At 37.7% G+C, this 12,908-nt stretch overlaps 1 protein-coding gene across 1 annotated transcript; it reads right to left on the bottom strand.

Annotated features, from left to right (window-relative positions):
* Positions 1-2,721: 2,721 nt before the first annotated feature.
* LOC149379243 (zinc finger C3H1 domain protein) lies at positions 2,722-11,715 on the bottom strand. The gene is made up of 11 exons (XM_089602711.1): positions 11,467-11,715; positions 10,605-10,725; positions 9,259-10,233; positions 9,068-9,183; positions 8,218-8,364; positions 7,173-8,118; positions 6,395-6,874; positions 5,960-6,246; positions 5,475-5,570; positions 5,245-5,370; positions 2,722-4,986 (listed from the first exon to the last, which is right to left on the bottom strand). Exons 1-11 carry the CDS (start codon positions 11,596-11,598, stop codon positions 3,259-3,261), a joined length of 5,154 nt encoding a protein of 1,717 aa, XP_089458837.1. The 5' UTR covers positions 11,599-11,715; the 3' UTR covers positions 2,722-3,258.
* Between the last annotated feature and the right edge of the window lie 1,193 nt (positions 11,716-12,908).

Below are 12,908 nucleotides of genomic sequence, written 5' to 3'. Positions count from 1 at the left end.
GGAAATATTTTCCGGCGAACGAGCCCGAGAAGTTCAAGGTCGTATCCCGATTTTATGACGTCAGAAAATTGGTGAAGACTCTAGAGAACGCCATGGAGATTCCGGAAGAGCTGCTCAGCGATGCAATGACGTCGGTTGTATATGAGTGTCAGAAACGGACCGAATCCCCGGTTACCGGGACCCTAGGAATAATCAAGAATCTTGAGGCACAACTGGCGGAGAAGACCCAGGAGATCGACAGGCTCAGAGACATGATCAGACTTCGCACGCCTAATGCCCAAGAACTGGTGATCCACCAAGAATCTGGTCAGGACATCACTCAAGATCAACCGGTCGACCAAGAACTCGGCCGTGCTTCTCATCACTCCGTTGTACTTCAGAACGCACAACCGGTTGACCAAGAACTCAGCCGTGCTTCTCTTCACTCCGTCGTACTTCAAAACGCACAACCAGTTGACCAAGAACTCAGCCGTGCTTCTCTTCACTCCGTCGTCCTTCAAAACGCACAGCCAGTCGACCAAGAACTCGACCGTGCTTCTCGTCACTCCGTCGTCCTTCAGAACGGACAACCAGTCGACCAAGAACTCGGCCGTGTCTCTCGTCACTCCCCTCAGAAACCACAACCGATCGTCCAGTCAGACCACCAAAACAAGGTAATTTTATGTTTTGAAAATATTCATTCCAATAAATCACTAAAATCAAAGAAACTAAAACATTTATGGCTCATCGTCGTCCAAACCGACGAGGATATAGACAAAGAAGTTATAACTTAGGAATATTAAAAAAAATTAACTCGATGTATTATAATTACTGTATAGATATTTCTTTTCTTTTTTTTAACGCAACGGTCATCATAACAACAAAAATAGAGTCCATAAAGCTCCTCTATCCTTCTACATCCCTTTAAAAGCCGATTTTGATGCATCAGAATCTACAGCTTATGTGGTATTAAGATAATATTCCATTAGCCAATCTAATAAAGATTTTCTCGATGTAATTAAGTGGATTATTTCATTTTCTACCCTAGATGTTGCAGATGAAGATGGGTAGAAATTAAGCGCGACACTATATTAAAGTAAATCTTAACGTGATTATTAGGGTTTACATTGTCCGACCACTTTGTGATCCTTACTTCTCTTGTGTTTATCTTTGTGTTTCTTGAAAGTGGATTATGGTGTGCTTACTACTGAATACTAATCGGTGATTTTTTTAACCTGTTTGTGATGTCACTTTTTACAGGATTTCTCTTACAGACCCACTGGTCATGAATCCTATGGCTGCGAAATTCAGGGTTGTCCACATGAAAGACGTTTAGACGAAAATAACAATGAGGTTGATTGTGGTGGGCAACACATACATCTTCCTTTGGAAGACAAGACTAGCGGAAAACGACCCTTACAAGATCCGAGGTAAATTTTACTAAATACGATGTCAAAAAAAAAAAAAAAAAACCACAAGTGACATCGTATTTACTAAAAAATATTTAATTTATCACGTGCGTAGCACTTGACTTTTCCTAGCAGTTATATTAAATTATTTTTTTGTTGCAGCGAAGAACCGGTGTTAAAGAACGTCGACTTGGATAGCAACAAAGCTGTTACGTTCATGGAATTCCTTGCACAAACCGCCAACCCATACCGTGACCAGCAAGCTGGTTCTGAGACCGTTGCTGAGCTCATGGCAATCGATACTGAAATATTCCCCGAATGGGAGGACATGGACTTCATGTATAATTTTTTAATTTCCCTGCATTCATAAAAACTGTTTCACTATTGTTATTAAATGTATACTTTTTTTTTCTTCGTGCAGGATTAAAGGCAAAGATGTCGTGGTTCTACATCCCCCGAGCAGAGGAGAATAAGATATTTCACTGGATTGGATTCCATAAGTGCATTATTTTCAGGGATCAAGGGACGAAATAGTTTTTTAGTCGAAGTAATTGTAATCAGTTACATTTTATTCAATTTTAGTACATAGTAATATCAATCTTCAGTCATATTCTTTGATTTTGTTTAAAAAAAATTACGTGCACTTGCGTATGTTTTTTGTCCCTTTAAAATGTTGTACAGAAATTAAAGTTGACGTGCAAAATATACACGTCAACTTGAAACATGATTAACACGTCTTGATATATATATATATATATATATATATATATATATATATATATATATATAGAGAGAGAGAGAGAGAGAGAGAGAGAGAGAAATTCATTTCTTAACATAAATTTTTGAGTTATTAGCGTAAAAATAATCGATATTTTTTATTTATTACAGTTTAATACTCATTCTTTAAAAGTCACGAGAAAAATATTCGATGTTATAATATCTTTCCACCGTTACTAGTTGTCCGTTAAAATAGATTAAAAGACACATATAAACCATATAAATAAGTAAAACTAAAAAATAAAAACCATATTTTTATAATATTTACAAAAATTTTAAAAATTGCTCACTCTTTAGCTTTGGGTGAATTGTATGCTCCTCTAACGCATTTTTGCGTTTATTTTAATATTGAAAAAGCTAGAACACTATATTTTTAAATAAATTACGAATATATTAAAGTAACAATAAATGACTTGCTTGTGTATTTTCATCCATTTTAATGAAGAAACGGTAGAAGAATATTGTAACATTGTTCCACAACTTTTAAAAAATGAGTAATAAACTGCAATAAATCGAAAGTATTGAATACTTTTGCCGCGAAATAACTCTAAATTTTTCAACAGAAACATGCCATATAAATAGAGAGATAATTCATGCTATATATTAAGACCTACAGTTCACACTTGCATTTAATCCACACGACTGTAATTACAGTCACCCACAAATGATTATTATTTATTTCCAAGATAGAACAGTAACAGAAACAAACAAAAAGATTTACTTTGAACATCAGACCTAGTTGAATAATCAAAATTCTAATTGCGACTGAGATTCTGTCTTACTGTGATCCTCTTCTTCACCTTTATGTACCTTCATCTACTCTCATCTTCATCAGCTTAACGGCAGACATGTTAAGTTGGTAAAAGCTACAAGCCTACAACATATTTGATTTGTACCTGTATCCTGTACAAGCATCTGTAATTTCAAAATTCAGTCTCAACAAACACCAGTTAGCAACAAAAAATTGGCAAAACAGTGGAAAGAATTTGCCAAGCATGTGTGCTCTAGCACCACGAAATGAAGAACATGCTACCCAAACCCCTCAGCACCAAAAGCATATACAAATCCCGCAGCGACGGTCTAAACCCTGAAATCAATCAAGATCTATGCCCTTTGCTTTGGCTTCTTCCGCGATCGTTTTCGCATCTCCCCCCATTTTCACGTGAAAGGTCTGATGGGACCGCCAGAGACCAACAGAAAATGGATACGCTGTCAAAGCTCTTCTGTAAAATCTCAGAGAAATGTCATCAATACCCGTCACTTTTCCCAAGACTTGCGCAACTTCTACCCACGTGTGCTCGGGCGGTATTGGGACTGCATCGAAAATTGCACTGGTTAAGTTCGAGCTTGCCCAGAACAGCATATCCGTAGAGTTCTTTCGACTGATTAAGAGTTTGCATAGCGATAGAGCCAACTCGTAGTTGGAAGGCCACGTGTCCAAAATCCGTTCGACAAAGTCCACAAGATGCCAAGGTTCTGCGAATTCTTCCGGTAAGAGAGGTGGTCCAAACCACACTTCAAGCACCAAGTTTACAAGAGAAAAATCAGCTGAGAGTGGACTGAAGATGTTACTGACTAGTTGCTGCACTCTGGGTTTCTTGATGCTGTTGATGAATTTTCTAGGCAAAGGCTTGGGTGCAGAGAGAATATGGTAATCGCCCATGTGATACTTCAAAATGCTAACAATGCTGCCGACTGAAGCGTTCTCCTCCATTAGTGATTCCTCGGTGAGGAAGAACATCGCATGCTCTCTAATGCAGTACTTCAAATAATTCGCATTCTGACTCGCTGCTCTCAGGGCTTTATCAACAGCTATCCGAGCTCCAATACGATCATTTTGTAGCAGTTTATAGAGAGACAGATTGAGAAATCCAAACATGGAGTCAATCTGATTAAGACTTAGATTAGCCTCCAGCGTTGAATCTGATGTCGGCAACCCATCGTTCTGATCTTTTACTGTCCAAGAAAAACTATACCAACGGTCCATAAGTTCTTTGCCAAATTCGAACTGACCATTCTGCAGAAACAACTGAGCATACTGATTCCATACACACTGAACTCCTGGTGTTTCTTTTGGCCAATTACCTAGGGTTTCCTCGAAACCTAGAAAACTTGCTTCCTCAAAATCTCGCTTCTGGGCTCGCGCTGACATCAAAACAAGCTCCAAGCAGAAAGGATACAATCGAAGATATTTTCTCAACAAATTCGAGCAACTTTCTGGACTGTCTATTGCAGCCGTGCATCTAATGTGATTGACAGCAAAAGATTGAGCAGAAGTTAGATCAGCACCACTTCCAAGTGACTCACTTTGCATCGGTGAAGAAGCAACATACTCTGCACCCTTTTCCATGAGCTCAAGTGCCCTCTGCTTCTCACCGTCTACTAAAAGAATCGACGACCATTCAATTTCTGGGAGCTCTTTATCACATTCAAATTGCCGGACCACCACATCTGGTAGTTTCTTGTAAACAATGAAGTAAACGCAACAAACCCAGAAGATGCATTTGTCAGATATCGTTAGACAAGAAAGCAAATCACAGAGTAACGGCAGAGGCTTATCAGAATCCTGTTCAGCAGAGCAGAGTTCAACTACTTTCTGGATAGCTTTTTCGGCATTCCCGGACATGCATGAACACTCTATCATCTGCAAAAACAGATCTAATATGCAAGCACTGGCATGTATCCCATCTCGGTTAGAAGCGGAGGCGTGGCGACAAAGTGCCCTGATTGCTGCCTCATATGTCACCAACTGATCATCAACGTGCATCCGACTGTTGATGTACATGAGCCATACTTCGTAAGAACCTTCAATGTATTGTACCTAAAAAAAAAAGAGAAAATGTGTTCCAAAGAAAAGTTTCAAACTCCATCTGCCGAAAAAATAAATTGTCACTATTCCATCACTACACTAGCTAATTCAACAATAAGTCAGTGTCAATGTTACAAGCCGAGTTTAACATGGGAAAGTCAAAAGATCATCAGTTAAATTGCAAGAAGTAATCAAACTGTCTTAATAGCACCGCCTTGTCATAGAAGACATCAAACAGTAGTTAACTTGCACAAACATGAAACAACATACCGCACAAGAGAGCATGTCATCCGCCACAACTGACTTCACGTTGCTATGGTAAATAAGAAGATACAAAATCCAAAGATATACAGTTGTTGGATCATCCTCGAGAGCTCGAGATAGTATAGGGAGCGCCTGAGAAACCAAAATTCAAAATGACAGGAAGTAAGAAATTAAGAATCCTGAATTTGATTCCGATGCTGTATCCAATATAGTGAAGGGCTGACAGTAAATATCACCTTTTTCATTCCCTCGAGGAAAACGTCCTGAGTGAAAATTAAAATAGCTGTTTCCAGGGCTTGCTCGTTATCAGCTACAGGTTGCTTAAGTTGATTCTGAGCAAACAACATTCCAGAACAAGAAAAAGAATAATTATTAGTACAAACAATAAATTGTTACAGAAAAATTTGTAATCTTTATGTTCAGCAAACAATAAATATTTATGTTACTTTAAAAAAAAGTTAAAAGAAAAGTTTCAGAAGTATCAGAACCATATGGCCACAAAATTTAAAAGTAATGAAATTGCACATCTTCTCGCTTGAGATGGACTCTTATTTCATACGTGCATAAAACTAAAACTTACGAGCATAAACTAGCAAAGAAGCTTGAAATTGTAAAATACCAATGAAATCCCAGCTTATGAAATTAGAGGAAGAAAAAAAAACTGACAGCAGAACATAAAAATGAAGTATAATAAAGGGAGGGAGAGAAAGAGAAATAATACAGAAACCAATCTGTCACTTCTACTGATTAAATCTGAAGAATGTCTGCTCCACCAACTGCTGTGGATCTCTATCCGACCCTCGCTACCACATGATGGTGGTCCATGCAGAGGCAAATCCCTTAGAAACAAGTTTGATAAAGTCAATGAAAGACTGAAACACTTCTTCCAGCCCCGCTCATTTCTCCATGCTACGACAGCTTCGTATGAAGGAAGATCAGCCATCAGACTATCAAAGCCCACCAGATACGTTGGTGTCGCCATAGCATCACTGTACCTAGGAACTTTTTCTGCAGCATACAGAGATTTCATAATTATTAGTAGTGATAAAAAGCACATAATACTGAAACAAATAGAAACAATATACAGTATATATAGTGTTCATATCTAAACAAACGGAATGCTTCTTGTAAATAAAATTAGCACGGGATTCCATACCAACGGCATCAATGTCACCATGCTGATCACGAGAAATGACCTTATTGTCCCTAACGTGTTGCCAGGGACATTCATCGTTATTGCACTTTCCCCGTAGCTCATACATGCATAGCGGCCAAAATGGATCAACCGGAATATCACATGTATAAGAGCCAGTTTTACATTCCCATAATTCGACATTACTCTCACATGCTAGCTTTGTTGTAGGATTGCGGCACCAGAACTTGTCATTTGCATAACCATTGTCATTCTGTCTATTCTTTGACACACATTTCATGAATGTCTTGGGTGATATTATTTTCAAATGACTGAAAGCACTTCTGAATATGTTAGACATTAAAACATCTGAAATTGATAAGCAAGAGCCTTCTTTCCCAGGATCTGTAAGAGCATGAGAATCCAAACAATCGGTTTCAATAAAGCAGTCATCTTGCATCTCCACATGCGCTTCAGAGTAACTTGGCTCCCGTCCATCAGGGCCTAAAATCAAGAGTTCCAAATTAATTATATGCGTATATAATTACAATAAATAGGATATAGACCCTGGTGCATCACAACTTAGTTCAATATCATAAACAAAACTGAATGCCATTACAGGAAAAATTAAGTTTAATCTGAATCATGTGAAGAAATGGCTTTTTGTAGAGAAAATATTGAAAATGCATTCTCCTCTTTAAAATAGCATACTGACCATGTGTCTAATTCATTTTCTTTTAACTGAGATAATCTCCAACAATTTGAAATCTAGGGATACATTTTGAGCGTAGTGAAACATTACCTCCACCATCAGATCCTGCTTTGGAGTTGGACGGCAGAGAATTCTCCAAATTCACCGGGGTATTTTCAGTGCTGACATGATTTTCCGCTCTCTGTTCCACATTGAGGTGGATATTATCTGACGAACTATTGTTTTTCAAAACATTTCTTGTCCGCAGCCTAGCAAATAGCTCAGATCTTAATGTTGCTTCAAGAAGCATCAAATCCTCGGGTTTATCAGTTGTCAGATCCCTATTTGATTCCTTAGTTAAATTCTTTTCGTCACCATCAAAATCGTTCTGTGAATGAATTTCAAGGCCGTGTTGAAGGGTTTCATTTTCAAAGGAAAATGACCCGTCATCTTCATTGCCCGGAACATTTCGATCATTAGAGGGAGAGCAAAATCCATCAGCAGTAGTAGCTTTGCGCCTATGGGACAATGGCTCAGATGTACTAGCATCTGGCTCACTGCATGGTTCCGACCCCACAGTCTGTCCATTCACGTGCTGATCTGATTTTTGAACTGGAATATCAAGATCATGAAAGTTTGAGCCCATCTCAACAGTATTAAAATGACCACATTCTGGTTGTAACTGTTGGCTTGATGGAAGTAAGGGCATATCTCTGGATATATCATCTGAGTACCCAATTTCGACTTTATCATTCTTCCTCGAAGAACATAATAAGCTTGGATCTCCCATGATGAAAGACCGCAACTGGGCAGAGTACATTTCTCTTTTGTGATAAAGATCAGCACATTTGGCATTAGCCTGAACCAGAGCCCTCTGAGCTTTACGATAGGCTTTAAGAGCATTCCTTTCTTCAATTTCACAGCTGCGTCTGAGCTCTTGTGCTTCGTCGAGATCCTTGTCAATTGATTCCTCCATCTCCGCCAATGACTGCATATCCATGCTTCTATGTTCCACTACATTTGAATTGCTCAAACCATTCCAGCGGCTTTCAGATTCCTATAATAGAAAATAAAATAAGCTACAGACACAAGAAACCCTAGCCAAAGGTATAGAAAATAGATGGCTCTAACATGACAAGAACGCTTAGAAACAAACCTGGCACATATTGCCGAGCAGAGGCTGTAGCATCTTATTATTGACCATTTCAGGATGGTTATCTTGCAGTGGATCTTTTCCACCTTTCTCTTTGTTTGAGAAAGAGCTTGACTGCTGATTTTTGCGGGGATTCAACTCCATAATGTTCTGCCAATTCAAACACGCTAACTTGAGAAAGATCTTAGCACTATTTGTAAACCAATTCTATACAGCATGTACTGGATTAAGGTTTATCATATTTCCATAAGAAAATGTTTCGAATTTGGATGTTCCAAGGAAAATACGTAAGAAATAGATAGACAAGAAATAAACAAGCTTATATATCTATCGTTGTTAACATTGAAGAGAATTAGAAGAAAAAATAAAACAAACAAACAAACCAAAAGATTGAGAGGAATGAAGGGATAACATAAAACAGCAGAAGGGACTAGATTAGAATTATGACTTTCATCACCAGTTTAAAGGGAGGAAAAAAAAAACTGTACTATTCATAAAATTCCCATTTATTTCTCTACGCCTTCTGTTGAAGTTCAAAGAGGAAAGAAATACGTGAAGATCCTAATTTTCTTTTCACAAGTAAAATCCTGTTTGACATTCACAGTCAAAGAGACCGGCCTAGATTTTAGTTAAAACTTAAAAGAGAATCTATCTTGAAATTGACTTCACCATGAGTAGAATTTAGAGCATATAATGACTACATACACATACTTGAACCCCTAATAGCACTAATGCACGAACTACCAAAACCCTGACGATGAAGTTTGATAATCCACAATGTTTTGAACCGAGTTAGCTTTAAAAGAGTAAAGTAACAAGTACTAGTTGAGGAGAGTTAAGGCCTTGATCTTACTTCATTTATTGGAGAAAGTTGGGAATTCATATTTGCTGATGCTATAGCCTGGTTTGACCCATCTGTTTGCTTTCTATTCCCATCAGATTGAATGCAATTACTTGCAGCATTACCACCTGCAGAGCAAAACCATCCAATTGATTAGGGCATTTAGAGCTGTTTTCATAAAGATAGAACTTGCATTTGCTCACCAGATTTAGGCCTAGCAGGAATGTTTTCTGATAAGCCAGGCACTCGTTTCTCATTTTGTTTCTGCCGCTCATCAATATTTGATTCAATTCTACCAGTAAGGTTCCCTTTGGGGCGCTGATCAAGCTTAGCTGAGCCTGAAATTGGCATTGCATTTTTCTGCATTGCTGGTTCTTTCCGTGGTAGGGTAGATTTTCCAACAAAAACTTCTTGTGCATCAACTGATTTCAGCTGGGTTGAAAAAGACCCACCGAATTTTATGCGCTTCTTTTCTGGCTCTTTTGGTTCCATTTGCGCACTTGTTGAAGATGTAGCAGTGAATCTCTTAGCTGCATTAGTGTTTAAACTGATAGTAGCATTATCACCCATTGATGGAACAGATTCCTTATTCCGCTGCACGGACTTAAGCTTCAGTTCACTTTCCCGGAGTGCAATCTGCTGCCGCAAATCTTGAAGTTTGCTACTGTTCAAATCCATGCTTCGGTCAGACACACTTTCTCGATTTGACACGTTTTTGTCGAAGGAACTGGAGTTTTTAACCCTTGATCCTTGCTCAGCTGACAAGCTTCCACCACCAACACCAGATTTGGAACCCGGCACTTTTGTCGCAGCTGAAGTAAGTGCTCGGTTGAAGGAAAATCTCTGAGGTGTTGCTTTCCCTAGGACAGCAGAATTCTTCTTGTTCGTATTTGAACGCGGTGGAGGCGGAGGTTTTCGGGTCCCAGTCACTCTACTTGAATTAGCCTTGCTTTCGGCGGCTCTTTCTTCTACATTCTCTTCAGAATCGCTGCCGCTGCTATCATCAGAAAAGCGTATTACAAGATTATTGGCAGCTCCAACTGAAGCAGACCAACCAGGGTTATTAGCTTTTGATGGTCTCCAATTCTTTTCAAAACTCTTTTGAGAAACAGGCTGCGTTTGTGCCTGGGACTGAATGCCAACAGTGCTAGCAGGATTGTGGCCAGAAATATTATTACCTGCGAAACAAGACAAATCAAATCAAAATAATAATTTTTTTTGTTAGAAGGAAAAACCGGAAATTTTATTATAAAAAAAAAAAAAAAAAACGGCAGTGCCATGAGAAAAAACAAAGCCAGGCTGCGAGAAAGACTAAAGAGACCGGGGCAAACGCTAATCGAACACGTCACCCCGAGACTCCTGGGAATTATATTACAAAGTACACCTGGGAATCAAATCAAATAATAATAATAATAATATTCGAAGAAGCTTGCAAATAGTTTACATGTTTTGGATGACCGGCTATCTCAAAAATTACTCTTAAGGGATTGCAACAAGGCAACAGATGAGAACTTATTGTCTACTTTATTATGGCTGTAAAAAGACTCACCCACATGGACATCTTTGATGCGTTTATTTCCTGGAAGAACGAGAGCAGATCCTGAAGCTCCATCAATGCTATTCCACTGAGATTTTGAGAGAACCCGATCTCCTTGAAGCCGAGAAGGCATCTATGAAAAACAAAATAAAAACGAATGCATCACACAAAAAAATAAAAAAGGAAATTACGTGTGCGATTTGGAAGGTCGTTAGCAGCGAAAATAGTATGCAGTAAATGCGCACGAAATTCGAAGACGAAATCAAGAAAATGACGTAAGCACACTAAAACATAACAACAATGTCACTCAAAAGGATAGGTGGTATATATTGAAACTGAAACTGAATATTGTAGCAGGATTAGAATGAATAAAATATAGCCCAAAATCAACTAAACCACATCAAAACATCCTGACTGTCCTGAAACAACAAGAGCTACATTAAATTCGGCAATGTGTTTGGTTGTTTGACGAGAATTTTACATAAAAGAGGCCAAAATTCGGATCCCATTCCAATAATTTTATATCGGCACAGTTATCTCTTATAAAACATTTCCACTTCAATAAATTTTCAGCTGCCGTATAATCATACACTAAAAGAACTAAAAGTTGTACATATAGTATTCAAGTTTGCAACCATTAAAAAAAGTTCCCAGTTTATCATATAATGACGATAAAGAAAATAAACTTATACAAACTGAGGTCAAAAGTTTGCGTTTCTCACGAATCAAATGCATCATCAATAAGACTTCGCATATTCACAGAAACTAAACAAATTGACTATCAAACCTAACATGGAGAAAAAGCAGAGTATTAACATAAACCACATATATCTAAATGTGTGTACATATGTTGAGAGAGAGAGAGAGAGAGTACGTGTTCTTCCTCGGATGAAAGTTCGCCTTCCTCTCTTTGCTTGAGAAGCTGATTGGAAACATCGGGTTCAGGGTTAGGGTTGGGATACTTAAGCGCCGTCGTTTGGGGCCTCAAGTTTTCGCTGACCTCCATTATCAGGGCTCTATTTTATTGGTAATTTTGCCGACCAAATCGAGAGAGAGACCAGTTTTTTTTTTCAATATTTTCTATGGAAGTCAATATCCAAATCGATTTGTTCTTCTTTTTTTTTCTCTCTCTCATGTCAATAATCCATGTAGGCAAAAAAAAAATAATAATAAAAAAAAGGAGAGAGAACTATATGGATTATTCTCACTATTTCAAGTTTCAACTGCATTCGAGTATGTAATGCGTGCCAAAATCACTTAAACCTTGTAAAAAAAAATTATGTAGTGTGTACTAAAAAGTTATTTTCTTCTTTAAACTGATATAGTTTACTTAATGATTATAGGATTCTTAGTTTGGTTGTATTTTTATTTTTCATCAATTGTATTGTTCCCCCACTTACTTCACGTTAGATCTAGTTTGGTTGTGGGTTAATTTTTATTACGTGGGTATTTGTTTCGTATATGTGCTGGTTTCCACAGGATCATTGAAGCCTTGAGTGCCAAATCTTTGAATTAAAGTTTTGAGTTGTTCGTTAATCTCAAATTTTTTAGCCTTCAATGTAGTTCTCCGCTTAATCTACTGGTGCTTAACTGGATTGAATGTTGTTTAGGTGATGGATTATGTGTCATCCATGAATCTGTAGGAGTCTTACTATGTTTTTGGGACAAGGAGATATCTCGTGAATTCTAGATAGTTAAAATCATGCATGAATTCTTTAGTTGTTCTTTGAGCAAGGCTATTTCCGCTTGTCCGGTTGATTGGTTTAGATTGTGCTAGTTTTTTTTTTTTTTGTGAAATTCAATTTTCCTTGTATTTTTGCTCATTAGCAACATCAATGGAAATTTATATTCAAAAAACGGTTGAGAGGTGTTAACAATAATAATGTGTGCCAAAAAAAATTAAGCTAATTTGAAGGACGTCTTGTTTAGTTCATTGGCTAGATTGGGGTTGAACTTTAATTTTATGCTTACATGTGATATGAATTTTGTTTTATTGGTTGCTTATATACTAATAAATGTGAAACAAGTGATAAAAGAAATTTAGAGATCCGCAATATTTTGCAAATGGAATACATTATTCAGCAACATAGCAAATCATTCATTTATTGAGATATTTTTCATTCTACTACTTTCACCTATACACCATGAACACCCTTAAAAACGTCCTAAATAGGATGGTGTGGGCTCTTTTGACACTAAGAATCTTGTCAACGAGGATGGCTTGTACTCCTTTGGCACTACGATCCTTGTCAACAATCTCCGTTTTCTCATGTCAACCTAAACTTCATGAGCCGAATACAATTAACAACATGAACC

This window comes from Urtica dioica, chromosome 12, assembly GCF_054948205.1.
Source record: "Urtica dioica subsp. dioica isolate 48M chromosome 12, U.dioica_male_clone48M_v1_H2, whole genome shotgun sequence".
NCBI classification, from domain to species: domain Eukaryota; kingdom Viridiplantae; phylum Streptophyta; class Magnoliopsida; order Rosales; family Urticaceae; genus Urtica; species Urtica dioica.
The sequence above is the reverse complement of the archived record's forward strand: the minus strand, read 5'-3'. Positions and strand labels throughout refer to the sequence as shown.

Coding starts and splice junctions, on each gene's coding strand:
- LOC149379243 (XM_089602711.1), bottom strand. CDS start 11,598: ATGGAGGTCAGCGAAAACTTGAGGCCCCAAACGACGGCGCTTAAGTAT. Junction 10,726..11,466: donor TTTCATCCGAGGAAGAACAC/GTACTCTCTCTC, acceptor TGTTTTTCATAG/ATGCCTTCTCGGCTTCAAGG. Junction 5,371..5,474: donor TCCTCGAGGGAATGAAAAAG/GTGATATTTACT, acceptor TTGGTTTCTCAG/GCGCTCCCTATACTATCTCG.